This window comes from Phyllobates terribilis, unplaced genomic scaffold (genome assembly GCF_046119375.1).
Source record: "Phyllobates terribilis strain yellow unplaced genomic scaffold, ASM4611937v1 Scaffold_1__5_contigs__length_1240528914, whole genome shotgun sequence".
In the NCBI taxonomy this organism is placed as follows: domain Eukaryota; kingdom Metazoa; phylum Chordata; class Amphibia; order Anura; family Dendrobatidae; genus Phyllobates; species Phyllobates terribilis.
This window is the reverse complement of record NW_027362761.1, coordinates 922,328,153-922,344,141: the sequence shown is the minus strand read 5'-3', so window position 1 is coordinate 922,344,141 and position 15,989 is coordinate 922,328,153. Positions and strand designations below refer to the sequence as shown.

Genomic DNA, 15,989 nt, shown 5'->3' with positions numbered 1-15,989 from the left:
ATGTTCACAGATGGAAAAATGAAGCATATCAAGAAAAGAACACTGTCCCTACTGTGAAACATGAAGGAGGCTCTGTTTGTCCCGGGGCTGCTTTGCTGCATCTGGCACAGGGTGTCTTGAATCTGTGCAGGGTATAATGAAATCTCAAGACTATCAATGGCTTCTAGAGAGAAATGTGCTGCCCAGTGTCAGAAAGCTTGGTCTCGGTCGCAGGTCATGGGTCTTGCAACAGGATAATTAACCAAAACACACAGCTAAAAACACCAAAAAATGGCCAAGAGGAAATCATTGGACTATTCTGAAGTGGCCTTCTATGAGCCCTGACCTAAATCCTATTGAGCATCTTTGGAAAGAGCTGAAACATGCTGTCTGGAAAAGGCTACCTTCAAACACGAGACAACTGGAGCAGTTTGCTCATGAGGAATGCGCCAAAATACCTGTCGAGAGGTGCAGAAGTCTCATTGACAGTTACAGGAATCGTTTGATTGCAGTGATTGCCTCAAAAGGTTGTTCAACAAAATATTAAGTTAAGAGTACCATCATTTCTGTCCAGGCCTATTTCATGAGTTTAATTTTTTTTTAAATTCTGTGGAAGCAAGGTTGAAAAGCAATGTCTGACTTTCATTTGTTCATTTTCATAGATTTTTAATTTCTTATTACTTTTGTCAGATTCAAGTTATTTCTGTGACCACTGTGGGTTTTTCTTTCATTAAACGAGGGGTAACAACAATTTTGACCACGTGTGTACAATATGAGCCCCCACATAGCTTCTCTATTTACAATATGAGTCCTCACCATAGCCCCCTATACACAGTGTGAGCCCCCATATAGTCCCCTATATATAGTGTGAGCCACCACAAACCCTCTCTATATACAATATGAGCCCTCATATAGCCTCCTAAATACAGTATGAGCCAACACATAGCCTCCTATATACATGCAAACATCCCATACACACATATGAAGAAAAAAAAATCATACCTGACTCCCATTCCCCCGTCACTCTGTTCCGGTCTCCACTGCACTGAATCTCCGCACAGCTGACGCAGTGTAGTGACGTAATCACATCTGCTATCTCAGTCGCACACGCTGATTGGTGGGAGGAGACGGCAGCATCCTGAGGATGTGGATAGCAGTGACATCGGGAAGCGGGCGGCAGGCGAGGGCATGGTTGGACTGGAACAGCCAGATCACCAGATGTGGCCTGCCGGCCACACTTTGCCCAGCTCTGCCGCAGGCTATAATGGATAGGTGTTCTATCCATGAAAAGCACAGCTAGAACAAGTATGTGAAGCACTGAAGTCTGAATGAGGCCTTAAGGGTATGTGAACATGTTTTGTAACTGAATTTTTGAAGCAGAATACGCTTCAGAAAAATGCTGGCAGTGTTTTTTTGTAAAGCATCTTTTTTTTGCATCTCACTAGTCGTGTAGTAAGATGTCTAGTGTGTATATAAACTAGTGAGCGGCTTCCAAGCGGAAGCCCACTGAAGAAAGGACAGGTCACTTCTTTTAACTCCTTCACGGCTTTCAAAGCCTGAAGCAATTAAAAGAAGCTCAGAAAGGCTGGAATCACACCAGCGTACAGCATCTGATGCGCGAGCATTGGAAGCGATATGCTAATGATCCTCGGCTTCTGCTCTGCTGGAGCAGGAGCAGAGTGTCATGCTACTGTGCTCTGATCCTCTCGCTTGAAAAAATCGCAGCACAGCTGCGGAGGAGATGGAGAAAGTAGTTTCTCCATCCCCTCCATGGCCTGACTCTGCGTATATCGCACTGCACTGGGATGACATCAGAGTGCAGTCCGATGTTTCGCACGCCCCCACAGACTTGTATGGGTGCGAGTGAGCCGAGTCTCGGTGCTAATCCCAGAATGCTGTGGTTATTCTCTCATGCCCAATCGGCATGAGAAAATAATCACAGATGTGACCTACCCCATAGTATAACACTGGGTCAAGTGCTATGCAATGTTTTATCGCATAGCACTCGGCTGTGTTATACACTCATGTGACCCCTGCCAAAGACTGAACATGTGCACAGCAAGTCGTTTTGACATTGTTGTGCACATGTTTATTCGCGTTTTTTAATGGCTTCTTCTGGGGATTTTATGCAGAATCTGCATGAAAAACACATATTGGGCACATACCTTAAAGGGTTTTTTTCAGGTTTAGGTGGGATCTGCAGTGTCTGGATGTAAATAGTGAATGGATAGAAAGAGCACAGCGCCGTTCACATTGTAGTGGCCATTTTCAGGTACTGCAGCACTTCAATAGAAGCTAAGCTGCAGTACCTGAAAACAGCCACAACACTGTGAATGGAGCTGGGCTATTTGGCTTCATTCACTGTTTACATTCAACTTCCATTGAAGATGAAAACAAGTGATTGGTGGGGGTGTCAGACCCTCACCAATCTGATATTGATGACCTGTCCTAAGGATAGGTGATCAGTATACTAAGCATGGAAAAATCTTTAAGGCTGCATTTCTGTAGCATGTAGTCCACACATGACTTTATTGGTAAAGTTTTATCAAAACCAAGTAACAAGAAGTTTCCAAAACAAATAAGTTTTATTTAAAATATGAAAGTAAAACCACGGCAGAAAAAATATATAATAAAACAAGTGGTGTTGTTTTTTTTGTGAGGGTTTTTTTTTTTTTTTTTTTTACACGTAACCTAATTCATCTAATGTAGTGTAGTCTTATCATGCCGTCATTCTCCACCTTGTCTGTTCACAACTTCTTGCTTATCTACAAAATATACTGTAGTTGGAGGAATTGGAATAGATTGACTGAGTATGACGGTAGGATGAGGCCGCTCATGGTGGGCCAAATTCATCAAAACTTTCACTCCGGAATTGTGACGTTAGAGCGTTGAAAAGTTGCAAAATTTTGGTGCAACTTTTGATATTTTTGCGCCAGTTCCTCCATGCTCCAACAAATTGGACAGAGCTGGGCAGGAAGCAGGACCTCACATCTTGTCTAATTTATGACAAGCTGTGACGTTCCCAATGGCACAGATCTCACTCCAGTATCTGACTGGAATAAGCTTTCTGATTTGGTGCACACCACTCATCAGACACTCCAGATTCATGAATCAAGAGTGTCTGACTCCAGCACGCTCCTTCATCAAGACTGGTGTGAACAACGCCAGTCTTGATGAATCGGGCCCTGTTTGTTGTCTGCTACCATGCAGTTACATATAGTTGAAACCAGAAGTTTACATACACTATATAAAAAGACACATATGCGTCTTTTTCTCAATATCTGACATGAAATCAGAATAAACCTTTCCTGTTTTAGGTCAATTAGGATTACCATCATTTTTAATATTTGCCAAATGCCAGAACAATGAGAGAGAGAATGTTTTAAGACATGTTTTATTACTTATTGCAAAGTCAAAAGTTTACATACACTAAGATTACTATTCTGGACTGCCCATATGAAGATGTCATGTGTTTGGAAGCTTCTGATAGTTTTTTGGCAACATCTGAGTTAATTAGAGACACACCTGGAGATGTATTTTAATGCACAACTGAAACACACTACTTCTTTATGTAGCATCATGGGAAAGTCTAAAGAAATCAGTCAAGATATCAGGAAGAGAATTGTGGACTTGCACAAGTCTGGCTCATCCTTGGTTACAATTTCAGGATATCTGGAGGTGCCTCATTCATCTGTACAAACAATTATACGCAAGTACAAACAAGATGGGAATGTCCAGCCATCATACCAATCAGGAAGGAGACAGATTCTGTGTCCCAGAGATGAACATGCTTTGGTCCGACATGTGCATATCAACCCAAAGACAAAAGCAAAAGGCCTTGCGAAGAAGATGGCGTAAGTTGGTAAGATTGTGTCAATAACCATAGTGAAACAAGTACTCTATCAACATGAACTGAAAGGGCACTCTGCCAGGAAGAAGCCATTACTCCAAAAGAAACGTAAAAAAGCCAGATTAATGTTTGCAAATGCACACAGGAACAAAGGCTTTAATTTTTGGAGACATGTCCTGTGGTCTGATGAAATTAAAATTGAACTTTTTGGGCATAATGACCATGGTTACCTTTTGAAGGAAAAAGGGAGAAGCTTGGAAGCCTAAGAACACCATCCCAACTGTGAAACACGGGGGTGGCAGCATCATGTTGTGGGGTTGTTTTGCTGCAGGAGGGATTGGTGCACTTCACAAAATAGATGGCATCATGAGAAAAGAAGATCATGTGGCAATACTGAAGCAACACCACAAGACATCAGCCAGGAAGTTAACGCTTGGGCGGAAATGGATCTTCCAAATGGACAATGACCCGAAGCATACTGCCAAAATGGTAACAAAGTGGCTTAAGGATAATAAAGTCAATGTTTTGAAGTGGCCATCACAAAGCCCTGATCTCAATCCTATTGAAAATGTATGGGCAAAGCTGAAAAGGCAGGTGCGAGCAAGGCAACCTACAAACCTGTATCAGTTACCCCATTTTTGTCAGCAGGAATGGGCCCAAATTCCGACCAACTATTGTGAGAAGCTTGTGGAAGGATATCCCAAACGTTTGACCCAAGTCATTCAGTTTAAGGGCAATGGTACCAAATACTAATGAAATGTATGTAAACTTTTGACTTTGCAGTAAGTAATAAAAATGCCTTAAAACATTATCTCTCTCTCATTCTGGCATTTGGCAAATATTGAAAATGATGGTAATCCTAATTGACCTTAAATGGGAAAGGTTTATTCTGATTTCATGTCAGATATTGAGAAAAACATGCATATGTGTCTTTTTATATAGTGTATGTAAACTTCTGGTTTCAACTGTAGGTCTGCACGTGAGTTGTAAACAGAGCACCATAGACACCATTGCATTCTTTAGAACTGATCAGAGGATAAGTAATGCCTGGTTATGTACTGGTGCTTCTCACAAAATTAGAATATCATCAAAAATTTAATTTATTTCAGTTCTTCAATACAAAAAGTGAAACTCATATATTATATAGAGTCATTACAAACAGAGTGATCTATTTCAAGTGTTTATTTCTGTTAATGTTGATGATTATGGATTACAGCCAATGAAAACACAAAATTCATTCTCAGTAAATTAGAATAATTAACAAAAAACACCTGCAAAGGCTTCCTAAGCGCTTAAAAAGGTCCCTCAGTCTGTTTCAGTAGGCTCCACAATCACGGGTAAGACTGCTGACTTGACATATGTCCAGAAGGCAGTCATTGACACACTCCACAAGGAGGGTAAGCCACAAAAGGTAATTTCTAAAGAAGCTGGCTGTTCACAGAGTGCTGTACTCCAGCATATTAATGGAAAGTTGAGTGGAAGGAAAAAGTGTGGTAGAAAAAGGTGCACAAGCAACCGGGATAACCGCAGTCTTGAAAGGATTGTTAAGAAAAGGCCATTCAAAAATTTGGGGGAGATTCACTAGGAGTGGACTGCTGCTGGAGTCATTGCTTCAAGAGCCACTACACACAGACGTATCCAGTACATGCACTACAAATGTCGCATTCCTTGTGTCAAGAAGTGTCTTACCTGGGCCAAGGAGAAAAAGACTTGGACTGTTGCTCAGTGCTCCAAGGTGTTGTTTTCAGATGAACGTAAATTTTGCATTTCTTTTGGAAATCAAGGTCCCAGAGTCTGGAGGAAGAGTGGAGAGGCCACAATCCAAGTTGCTTGAGGTCTAGTGTGACGTTTCCACAATCAGTGATGGTTTGGGGAGCCATGTCATCTGCTGGTGTAGGTCCACTGTGCTTTATCAAGACCAAAGTCAGTGCAGCCGTCTACCAGAAAATTGTAGAGCTCCTCATGCTTCCCTCTGCCAACAAGCTTTTTGGAGATGGAAATGTCATTCTCCAGCAGGACTTGGCACCTGTCCACACTGCCAAAAGTACCAATACCTGGTATAAAAACAACAATATCACTGTGCTTGATTGGCCAGCAAACTCGCCTGACCTAATCCCCATAGAGAATCTATGGTGTATTGTCAAGAGGAAGATGAGAGACACCAGACCCAACAATGCAGACGAGCTGAAGGCTGCTATCAAAGCAACCTGGGCTTCCATAACACCTCAGCAGTGCCACAGGCTGATCACCTCCATGCCACGCCACATTGATGCAGTAATTGATGCAAAAGGAGCCCCGACCAAGTATTGAGGGCATTTACTGAACATACATTTCAGTAGGCCAACATTTCGGATTTTAAAACCTTTTTTCAAGCGGGTGTTATAAAGTATTCTAATTTACTGAGATAATGACTTTTGCTTTTTCATTGGCTGTAAGCCATAATCATCAACATTAACAGAAATAAACCCTTGAAATAGATCACTCTGTTTGTAATGACTCTATATAATATATGAGTTTCACTTTTTGTATTGAAGAACTGAAATAAATTAACTTTTTGATGATATTCTAATTTTACGAGAAGCACCTGTATGTACCTCTACCCACTCTTATATCCAATGCTTTTGCAGACAAAATGTCTAGAAATGAGGGGGAACCACCAGACGGCCTCTTTCCCACCCTGTAGTGGATGCTGATTATACACAACTAATGTATTCTCTATGTTGATACATTGCACTTGTAACCTTATTTACCCAAATATTTGTATTGTTCATTTACAATGTTTGTTGTTTTTTTAGGCCAATCAACAGTTTGTTCACACAGTAGGCGAGCAACAAATGGAGATCGACCAGCTTCAGAAACATCTAAGGTGAGAATGCGCGTAGAATTGTATTTGTAAAGTGGTATTTTGTAAAATTGTCTGTAGATATTGCAGTATTCTGCAGCCTGAAACATGGATAGCAGTAGAAAATGGCAAATCGAAGTACTCCTGTAAACTGTCTTCGATAGATTTAACAATGTAATAATTTACTAATGCGATCCCAAACTTTCCCTGCGTTTGTGACTATTTTGTTGTCAACAGAAGTGCATTTTCCACATGTACTGTAGATTTCTCCGATTATTTTACTTTGAGCTTGTAAGTACCAACTGTGAAAATGCTTTTTCACAGTATGTGGGTGTCGTAATAGCCTCTTTATTTGGTCCAATTTATATTAACAGGCAAGCAAAATTGGATGTAAAAGTAGCAAATATGAAAGCCGAAGAAATGGCTACAGTCGTAAAAACGCTGGAAGACCAGATGACGAGAAAGGTAAGTTATTTTTTGAAAGTTGAGTTATTTTTTTTTTAAAGTTGTCATAAATAAGAAGGAGGTGAATCTGCTACTGAAGTCAGGTCAAAATGAATCCTGGAGGTCGCGTGGTGGGTCCATCAATTCCCCCATATCATAGGTAAGCAACGCATTTCTCATTAATTCCTATACCACTCTCTGTTAGATTTTAGGATATGGCAGTAGCTGCAGTGATTTGTTTCATCCTTATGGATTTTTCCTTGCATCATTATAAAAATCAAATTTAATGTGGTTTATGCTTTATCTCTGTATAGTATTGGATATTGATGTTCTTCCACCACTTTCTCCTTATTAGACCTTTATGCAGTGTCTAATTTTAATATATCTAAATAAATAATTATTTTATACCATTTGACTGGTGGTTTGTGTCTACTCCAACCTTGGTCTCTTTTCAAGTTCAGTTATTAGATGGGAGTACTGCACCGTATTACCTTACCTCCTTTTTTTTATTTAAAGTGGGAGCTTTTTTCCATGTTCCCATCCTGGATATGTTTTATGTGATATATGAATGTTGTTATAGTTTTGCAGAGTACAATATTGAAGGATGGGTCTAGTAAAGCTGAAGGCATTAGATGTAATTTAAAGAGGACCTTTCACCAAATTTTTTCCATTTTAAACTGGACACACGATGTAATGGCTGCAGAGTGGCATAAAAGGACCTTTTGTTTTAATTGCGCCTCTCTGTTGCGGAGATATTAGCAAACAAAATATTTAGTCCCTAATGAGTTAATTTTCGTTAAGTCTGAGTGGGTGTTATCAGATAGTTTTTTTTTTTTCTCCCTGTATGATGCTGACCAATCATAAGCAGGCAGCAACACCACAAGGAAAGAAGAACACACCCCCACCATTGCTCAGTGTGTGAGATGTATGTTCAGACAGCCCTGATCTCCTGGTCCAACCTCCTGCATAAGTCTGTGTGGGAAGGGAAAGTGCAGCTGAGTTTAGCTGTGTCACATAACAAACACTTCTATCAATTCTCTTCCTATCCCTAACACTGTCAGCTCTTCTGTACTGCCTCTCCTCCCATATTGCCTGTCCAGTGATGTGTAAGTAATCACACTTATGTCTGCTGTGCTCAACTTGTGCTCACTATTCAATGAGAGCAGATGGTCATTACCTGTCACACAGGATTATTCTGCCCATTATGCACTACTCCTGTGTGAGACATTATGACCCCCTGCTCTGATCTCACTTCGGAGTGATTACAAGTTGAGCACATCAGACATAAATGTGATACTGAGCTCTCAGATAGTGTGGGGGGAAGGGCAGTACAGCAGAGGGGACCATACTTTGAATTGATTTGTGCATCTTAACTCCTGTGCCATTTTCCATTTTTGTGCTTTTGTTTTTTGCTCCCCTTCCTCCCAGAGCAATAACTTTTTTTATTTTTCCTTCAATATGGCCATGTGAGGGCTTATTTTTTGCGGGACAAGTTGTACTTTTGAACGACACCATTGATTTTACCATATTGTGTACTGGAAAACGGGGAAAAAATTCTAAGTGTGGTGAAATTGTAAAAAAAAAAAGTGCAATTCCATAGTTGTTTTTTATTTTTTTTACCATGTTCACAAAATTCTAAAACTGACCTGCCATTATGGTTCCCCAGGTCATTATGAGTTCTTGGATACCAAACATGTATAGTTTCTTTTTTATTTACGTGGTGAAAAAAAATCCAAAGTTTTTGTTATAAATTTTTTTTTAAAAAGTCACCATTTTCCAAGACCCATAGCATCTCCATTTTTCGGCATCTGGGGATGGGTGAGAGCTTATTTTTTGCGTGCTGAGCTGAAGTTTTTATTGATACTATTTTGGAGTACATACAATGTTTTGATCGCCTGTTATTGTATTTTATTGCAATGTTGCCGCGACCAAAAAAACATAATTCTGGCACTTTGATTTTTTTCTCTTTACGCCGTTTACCAATCGGATTAATTCTTTTTATATATTGATAGATCGGGCGATTCTGAACTCAGCGAAACCAAATTTGTGTATATTTGATATTTTTTATTGTTTTATTTTGAATGGGGCAAAAGGGGGGGTGACTTAAACTTTTTATTTTTTTTATATTTTTATAAACTTTATTTTTTTTTTTTTACCTTTTACTGGCTTCAGTAGTCTTCATGGGAGACTAGAAGCTGGGATCATCTGATCGTCTGTGTGTAGCAGAATTGCTCACTTGCTATGAGTGCCAGCCACTGGGCAGCGCTCATAGCCTCCCGGCAATGACAACCACAGGGGTCTCCTGCAGACCTCGGGTTGTCATGCCGACTCATCGACGACCTGCGGTCATGTGACACGGGCGCCGATGGGTGGACTTATAACGTCCTTCCACCACTGCCATGTTAAATGCTGCTGTCAGATTGACAGCACCATTTAACATGTTAACAGTCGCAGGTGTATCACGATTCCACCCGCGGCTGTTTGGGGCACATGACAGCCGTCATGTCCCCGGAAAGGTGCGGGCTTGTCGCCGGAGCCCGCACTAAAGGGAGAGACCCGTCCTGTGCCGTACGCATACGGTACATGTCGGAAAGGAGTTGTCCGGTCCACTTTGTGTGACTGCAGACTTTATGAATCCCCCCCAACGAATGACTATGCTCTGTAGAGATTCGCCGGTTTCTGAGTCGGGACCCGAGGGTATGTATGAGTTTTACATACCCCCAGCGGTGGGTGCGGTCTCGCTCACTTGTTTGGAGTGAGACTGCACCCTCTAGTCGGCCACACGCTCTGGTCGACCGCATCAGTAGACAGGAAGCGGCTTCGACTCAATACAAGTGTATGGAGCGATGCCACACCCACTGACTGGTAATATGTATAACTCGTACATACCCTCCAGTCCCAGCTCAGAAACAGGCAAATCCTCGCAGTGCACAATTTCTGTGCTGGGGGGATTCATAAGTCTGCAGTCACACAGGGTGGCTGCAGACTTATCACTTTGGATCGGACAACTCCTTTAACAAGTCTCTCAGTTTAAAGGGCGTCATCATGGGCCTTCCTGTTTTGAGCTGTGTGAGTCTAACCTCTGGACACAATGGATGTCACATTGGACTTCTGCAGACGCTGCCTCCTCTTTACCAGTTTACCCTCATGCAGTGGCATCTTGCCTATATTGGCAGCCACGCTTCCTATTCACTAGAATATGGCATTTGCAGTATTAGAAGAACATGTAAACTTTATGGCCATCCAGAGTCATTATGCTGATTAGCAGGGACACTAAAGGTGTTACTCACTCCAATCAAACATGGCAGCTGCTACTGATAAGATTCTATGTAGATTGAGGAGGGAGGAGCTGTAGGCAGTCTACATAGAAGATGGCTGCTTCTATTATAGAATACAGATTTTACCTCAGAGTTGAGAATTTTGATAATGTCTGATCAATTCTGGCAGAGAAAGAAGCAGATTTCTTTGATATGATATATTACAAAGTTGTTTTTTTTTCATGTGTACTAACAATTTATTAAGTTAAAATGACGGTTACGCTTTAAAGTATGCTTATCAATTTGTTATGCGTGCTCTGGGACCCCACAAATTTCTTAAAATAACAGCCCGTGCACTTTTTTTCCATTGAGCCTGTACACTGCTCTGGGTGGGCGCTGCATACAGGACCTGAGGTTTTCAGACTCCTGAGCACTGGACTTTAAAAGCTTCTTTTTTTTTTGAGTTATCAGTGGGGGTCTCTGGACTTCAACCCCTCACCAATCAGGGAGCATAATATATCTATATAAGAGAAATTGAGTACCCTTTATAGGGGTTGTCCAGCCTTAGGCTACAAGTCTGCCGTCACTTTATGTGACTACACTGCTCACACTGTGAGGATTCTCCGGTACCAGTGCCATGAGTAGCGGGTGCCGGACTGCAAGTATGGGATTTGCATACACGCAGTCGCGTTCCGATTAGATCACATATTTGCAGTCACTTTACCACCCGCTCCCAGCGACTCCTCACAGTGTGCAGTGCGCGTAATGTGAGGATTCACCAGTCTACAGTCACAGAGAGTGACTGCAGACTTGTAGCCTATGGTCAGTGTCACGTTATTGCCAAGGACAGTGGGCACCTACCCTGTCCCTCTAGCTAGGGGAACCCTAGGCTATCCCTGTCCTCCGGATTACTCCTGATGGTGGAGATTCTGGGGTCTTGTACCTTGCTATGCTCCTATAATAACACTTATCTGTTCCCTTCCCCACCCAGGGAGGTATGAGACAAGGGTATAGGATAACACAAACAAGACAGGTGTAAACAGACAGGGATAAAAGAAAACTACAATCATACAAAAACACTCACAAAACAACCAAGTGGGAAACATGGAAAGAATAGGTGGGAAAAAGACAAATGAGATGAGGATTAGGAGGAATCACACAAACCAAATCCACGCAGAAATCTCCTTAATACAACTCCAATCGCCTGCTGCAAACTGTACACTCTGACAACTCCAAACCAGGAAGCGGTAAAACTATCACTGGCAAGGTCAGAAGCAAGGAGGAGGGTTCTTATACCTGTCCTAATGTACTCAGAACAGCTGATACAACCCAAGAAAGAGACTCCAGTAGTCCAAATAAGCAGTTTAACCCTTGCAGCACCAGAGCAAAGAAAGCCAGAATAGCCAATAGGACGGCGAAGCCATTCTAACTACCCCAGGTGTATGTGTCATCAGATGCTGTGATCGTCTGACCCCACTCTGTTGCGACATCCCACTAACAGCCAGACAACCCCTTTAAGCCATCAATGTTTTAGTATAGGAGAGCACCATAAGTAATATAATAGGTTAATACAGTGCAAAGCCCATCAGCAGTCCTATGTGAACCGCAGATAAGTGATATATCATATGTTAGCTGTGTATATTAGTATTATTTTGTATGTTATCAGTATAAAATGGCTATACCGCATCCTCTAATTCCACTGTGAAGCTTTTTTTGCTGAGCTGAATTGCACTTCATAGAGAGAATAACCTCCGTAATAGCAGATCTGTGATATCCTAATCCAGCATCTACCCTATCTCATTACTGAGACGATCTTGAATGTTTCACTTCAAGCAATAGCCCCCAAAGGGGTAGCAAAAATGGAAGAGCTATGCCTATCTCTGCGTTAATGGCTGAAGCCATAATTGAGACACAGCTAAGAAATCAATAACTAAACATTGCGAGCGATGAAAATGTATATGTAATGATGTTTCTACGCAATCTCTCCAGCTCATAATGAGCAGAAAGAGATCCAGGTGCTTTTGTTAGTGCTGAAAATGGCTTATGCTGAAATTGTTCCGTGCTCTGTAGGAAGAAGAGGTGTTGGCAGCCCGGAGCAAGGAAGACGCGTCAGACAAACGGGTGCAACAGCTTCAGACTGCAGTAACACAATTAGAAACCAGGTAATGACTGCTATGCTGAATGTGAATCATTTTCCTTCCATGCATGTAGGCAATGATGCCATCTAATTAATGAGTTCGCCTTGTGTCAGTAATTGGTTTCATGGTGATCTATTGTAAGCATGCCATCTTTTCATTATAAGAAGATGCCGCCTAGAATACTGTACAGCAGATCAAAAAGATAATGCATTGATAAGGGTACATTACCACTGATTATTAATGTGTTAGCTTTTGCCTTACAGTACATTGAGGCTATGTGATGATGAACATGTGTATACAAAGTCAATATACAGAATAACCTTTGTTATTTTAAAGTGGAACTAAACTTTTTGATATGGAAATATCCTGTCGATCATTCATGGTCTGGATCAGTTTGTGGGCTCAGTAGAAAGTCCATGGTTCTGTATACCACTGTGTTCACATCGCTGAACTAACAGTTTTGCAAGGTGGTTTGAAAAATTGGTGGGGGTCTTAGTGGAGGAACCACGTCCCCACTTATCTACAGGGAGCCACAATCCAAAAAAATCTTAGAACTTTAGTCATGCTTTAAAGGGAACCTGTCACCAGTGAACACAGTGGTAATGCTGGTGTGGAGAATAAAGTTCATTTTCTCCCCGCTGCATTCGGCTGTGTGCAGGCGCCGGGCAGCATAATAATGTTGTTAACCTGCAGATTAACCACATATCTGCAGGTTAACAGCGTTCTTTCTGGTTACAGGTTCCCTTTAAAGCGTAACTGTCAATTTATTGTTTTTTTCACAATTCAATAATATACATGAAAATTAGCAGCTTTGTAATATATCCTATAAAAGAAATATGCCTCTTTCTACGCAAGGACTGATCTTCCATTTTCAAAATTCTCAATTTACGGATAAAATCTGTATTCAGTGAAGACAGATTTTACCATTACAGAGATAGGAGACAGCACTTACTAGATTTTATACACGCAGGAGGGGTGAGTAGGAGGGAGGAGCTCTGCCTCTAGTTCCTCCCGTCTTCCGAACCCTTCCTAACTGTATAGTCTAATCAGTAGTAGCTGCCATCTTCTATCTCGGGAATGTAAAAATTTGTCTTTGCTGAATACGGATTATACCCGTAAATTGAGAATTTTGGAAATAGATGAGCAGTCCTGGAGGAGAAAAAAGTAGATTTCTCTGATAAGATATATTACAAAGTTGCTTATTTTTATGTGCACTATTGATTTCTAAAATAAGAATTAAAACGACAGGCTTAGCTTTTTTCGAAAGTGTGATTAATAAAACTTGAACTTTTAAACATTTGTCCAGGACTTTGTTAAAATCACTGTGAGATTTTTATTTGGACAAAGAAGTGGACTTGTAATTACCTTGTTTACTGGTGCGTGCCTATCCTAGGTCTCTTGACCACCACGTTCTGAAGTATATCCATTGTCTATGAAGCCTTGTCTTTCTGTCTGAGCTGTGTATAGGATCTCACCACTGTCGTGGACGCTCCTGGCGCATGCACATTCCCACGCTAGTGGGAGGAAGGGGTGGAATTACTGCAATAAGGCCACTTGAATGCACAGAAATACACGTTATGGCCACTATGGTCCAGAGATCCAAAAGCTATGGAGGGACAACACATCAGCTCTAGACAGGCATGGGATGAGGAAAATGGGGAGACAACTAAGAAAAGGGTATAGGGCAAAAAAACATTTGGCACATTAGGGAGTGTTGAAATATTGCCAATATTGGTGCTGGAAAACCCTTTTAAATTCGCACCATGTGTTTTACAAAGTAATTATTACAAGCATGGGATAAAGAATAGAAAATGCTTAGTAAGTGCAGGCAATGTACTTCAACAATATATTATATTGCTACAGTGGCTTGCAAAAGTATTCAGCCCCCTTGGCTTTTTACCTGTTTTGTTACATTACAACCTGTGTTTAAATATTTTTGTAATCTGGTTTGTGTGTGATGCATCAGCACTAAATAGTCTAAATTAGCGAAGTGAGAAAAATATAGGCATAAATTAAATTTATGGGATCAAATAACTAAAAACTGGCATGTGCATATTTATTCACCCCTTTTGCTATGAAGCCCCTAAAATTTGTTGGATCAAGCAATTACCTTCATAAGTCACATGCTTAGTGAAAGGAAGTCCAACTGTGTGCAATCTAAGTGTCACATGGTCAGTCAGTATAGAGACACCTTTTCTGTAAGGCCACAAAGGCTGCAACACCATTAAGCAAGCGGCACCACTAACCAAACAACACTGAGGAGATCTCTAATCAAGTCAGGGACAAAGTTGTTCAGAAGTACAAGTAAGGGTTCGGTTATAAAAAATATATATATATATATATATATATCTATCCCAATCTCTGATGATCCCCAGAGCACCCTAAAATCCATCTTCATCAAAGTGAAAGTATATCTATCCCAATCTCTGATGATCCCCAGAGCACCCTAAAATCCATCTTCATCAAAGTGAAAGTATACGGTACCACAACAAACCTGCCAAGAGAGGGCCGTCCACCAAAACTCTCAGCCCGGGCAAGGAGGGTATAAATCTGAGAGGCAGCACAGAGACCAAAGGTAACCCTGAAGGAGCTGCAGAGTTCCCAAGCAGAGACTGGAGTATCTGTCCATACAACCACAATAAGCCGTACACTCCATAGAGGAGGCCTTTATGGAAGAGTGGGCAGAAAAAAGCCTTTACTTACACACAAAAATTGTACGGCTCGTTTTGAGTTTGCCAAAAGACGTGTGGTAGACTCCCAAAATTTATGGAGGAAGGTGCTGTGGTCAGATGAAGTCAAAATTTAACTTTTTAGCCACCAAGGTAAACTCTATGTCTGGCGCCAAAACAACATAGCTCATACCATCAAGAATACCATCTCCAAAGTGAAACATGGTGGTGACAACACATTATGAGGGGTTGTTTTTCAGCTGCACGGAAAGGGAAAATGGTCCGAGTCGAGAGGACAATGGTTGGCATGAACCAGGGCTTTTCAGGGTCCCTACTTGCATAATTTTCAGACCCCCGTTAGACTCCGCCCAGGCTCCATCACAGCTCTTCCTCCACCCTTTGAACTTTTCACAGTCCCACCTCCCACTCTTTGAAAAACTCCACTTCTACACCATGTCCTCACCAATCACACATTACCAGTTCCCATTGTGCACCATATCACATACATAGGCAGCAGCTTTTGTTTTGGCTGAAAGATTTTTTTTTTAAGTGTACCACCACGTCAGGGTAGACTCTTTTGGAAGGGCCCTAGTTTACTCTAACCTATTAAACATTTCTTAAAATATCAAAAACTCTTTTTAGGTATATTTTTATTTATTTTTCTTTAAGGGAATGTGTCACATACATTTTTTAAAATTACAAATAATACCACATGCAAGGGACAAATACCGCATACCATGGCCGGACCACATATTGCCACCACATAGTGACCGAATAATACCACATACAAGGAACAAATACAGTCATACC

At 41.2% G+C, this 15,989-nt stretch overlaps 1 protein-coding gene across 1 annotated transcript in view; it reads left to right on the top strand.

Annotated features, from left to right (window-relative positions):
- Window positions 1-15,989, top strand: part of SCLT1 (sodium channel and clathrin linker 1) — a 207,205-nt gene that overhangs the window by 66,575 nt on the left and 124,641 nt on the right. Inside the window, exons 11-13 of the mRNA XM_073641640.1 lie at window positions 6,625-6,695; window positions 7,046-7,136; window positions 12,443-12,534. Coding sequence (XP_073497741.1) covers window positions 6,625-6,695; window positions 7,046-7,136; window positions 12,443-12,534 — 254 coding nt within the window. The remainder of the gene's footprint in view (window positions 1-6,624; window positions 6,696-7,045; window positions 7,137-12,442; window positions 12,535-15,989) is intronic.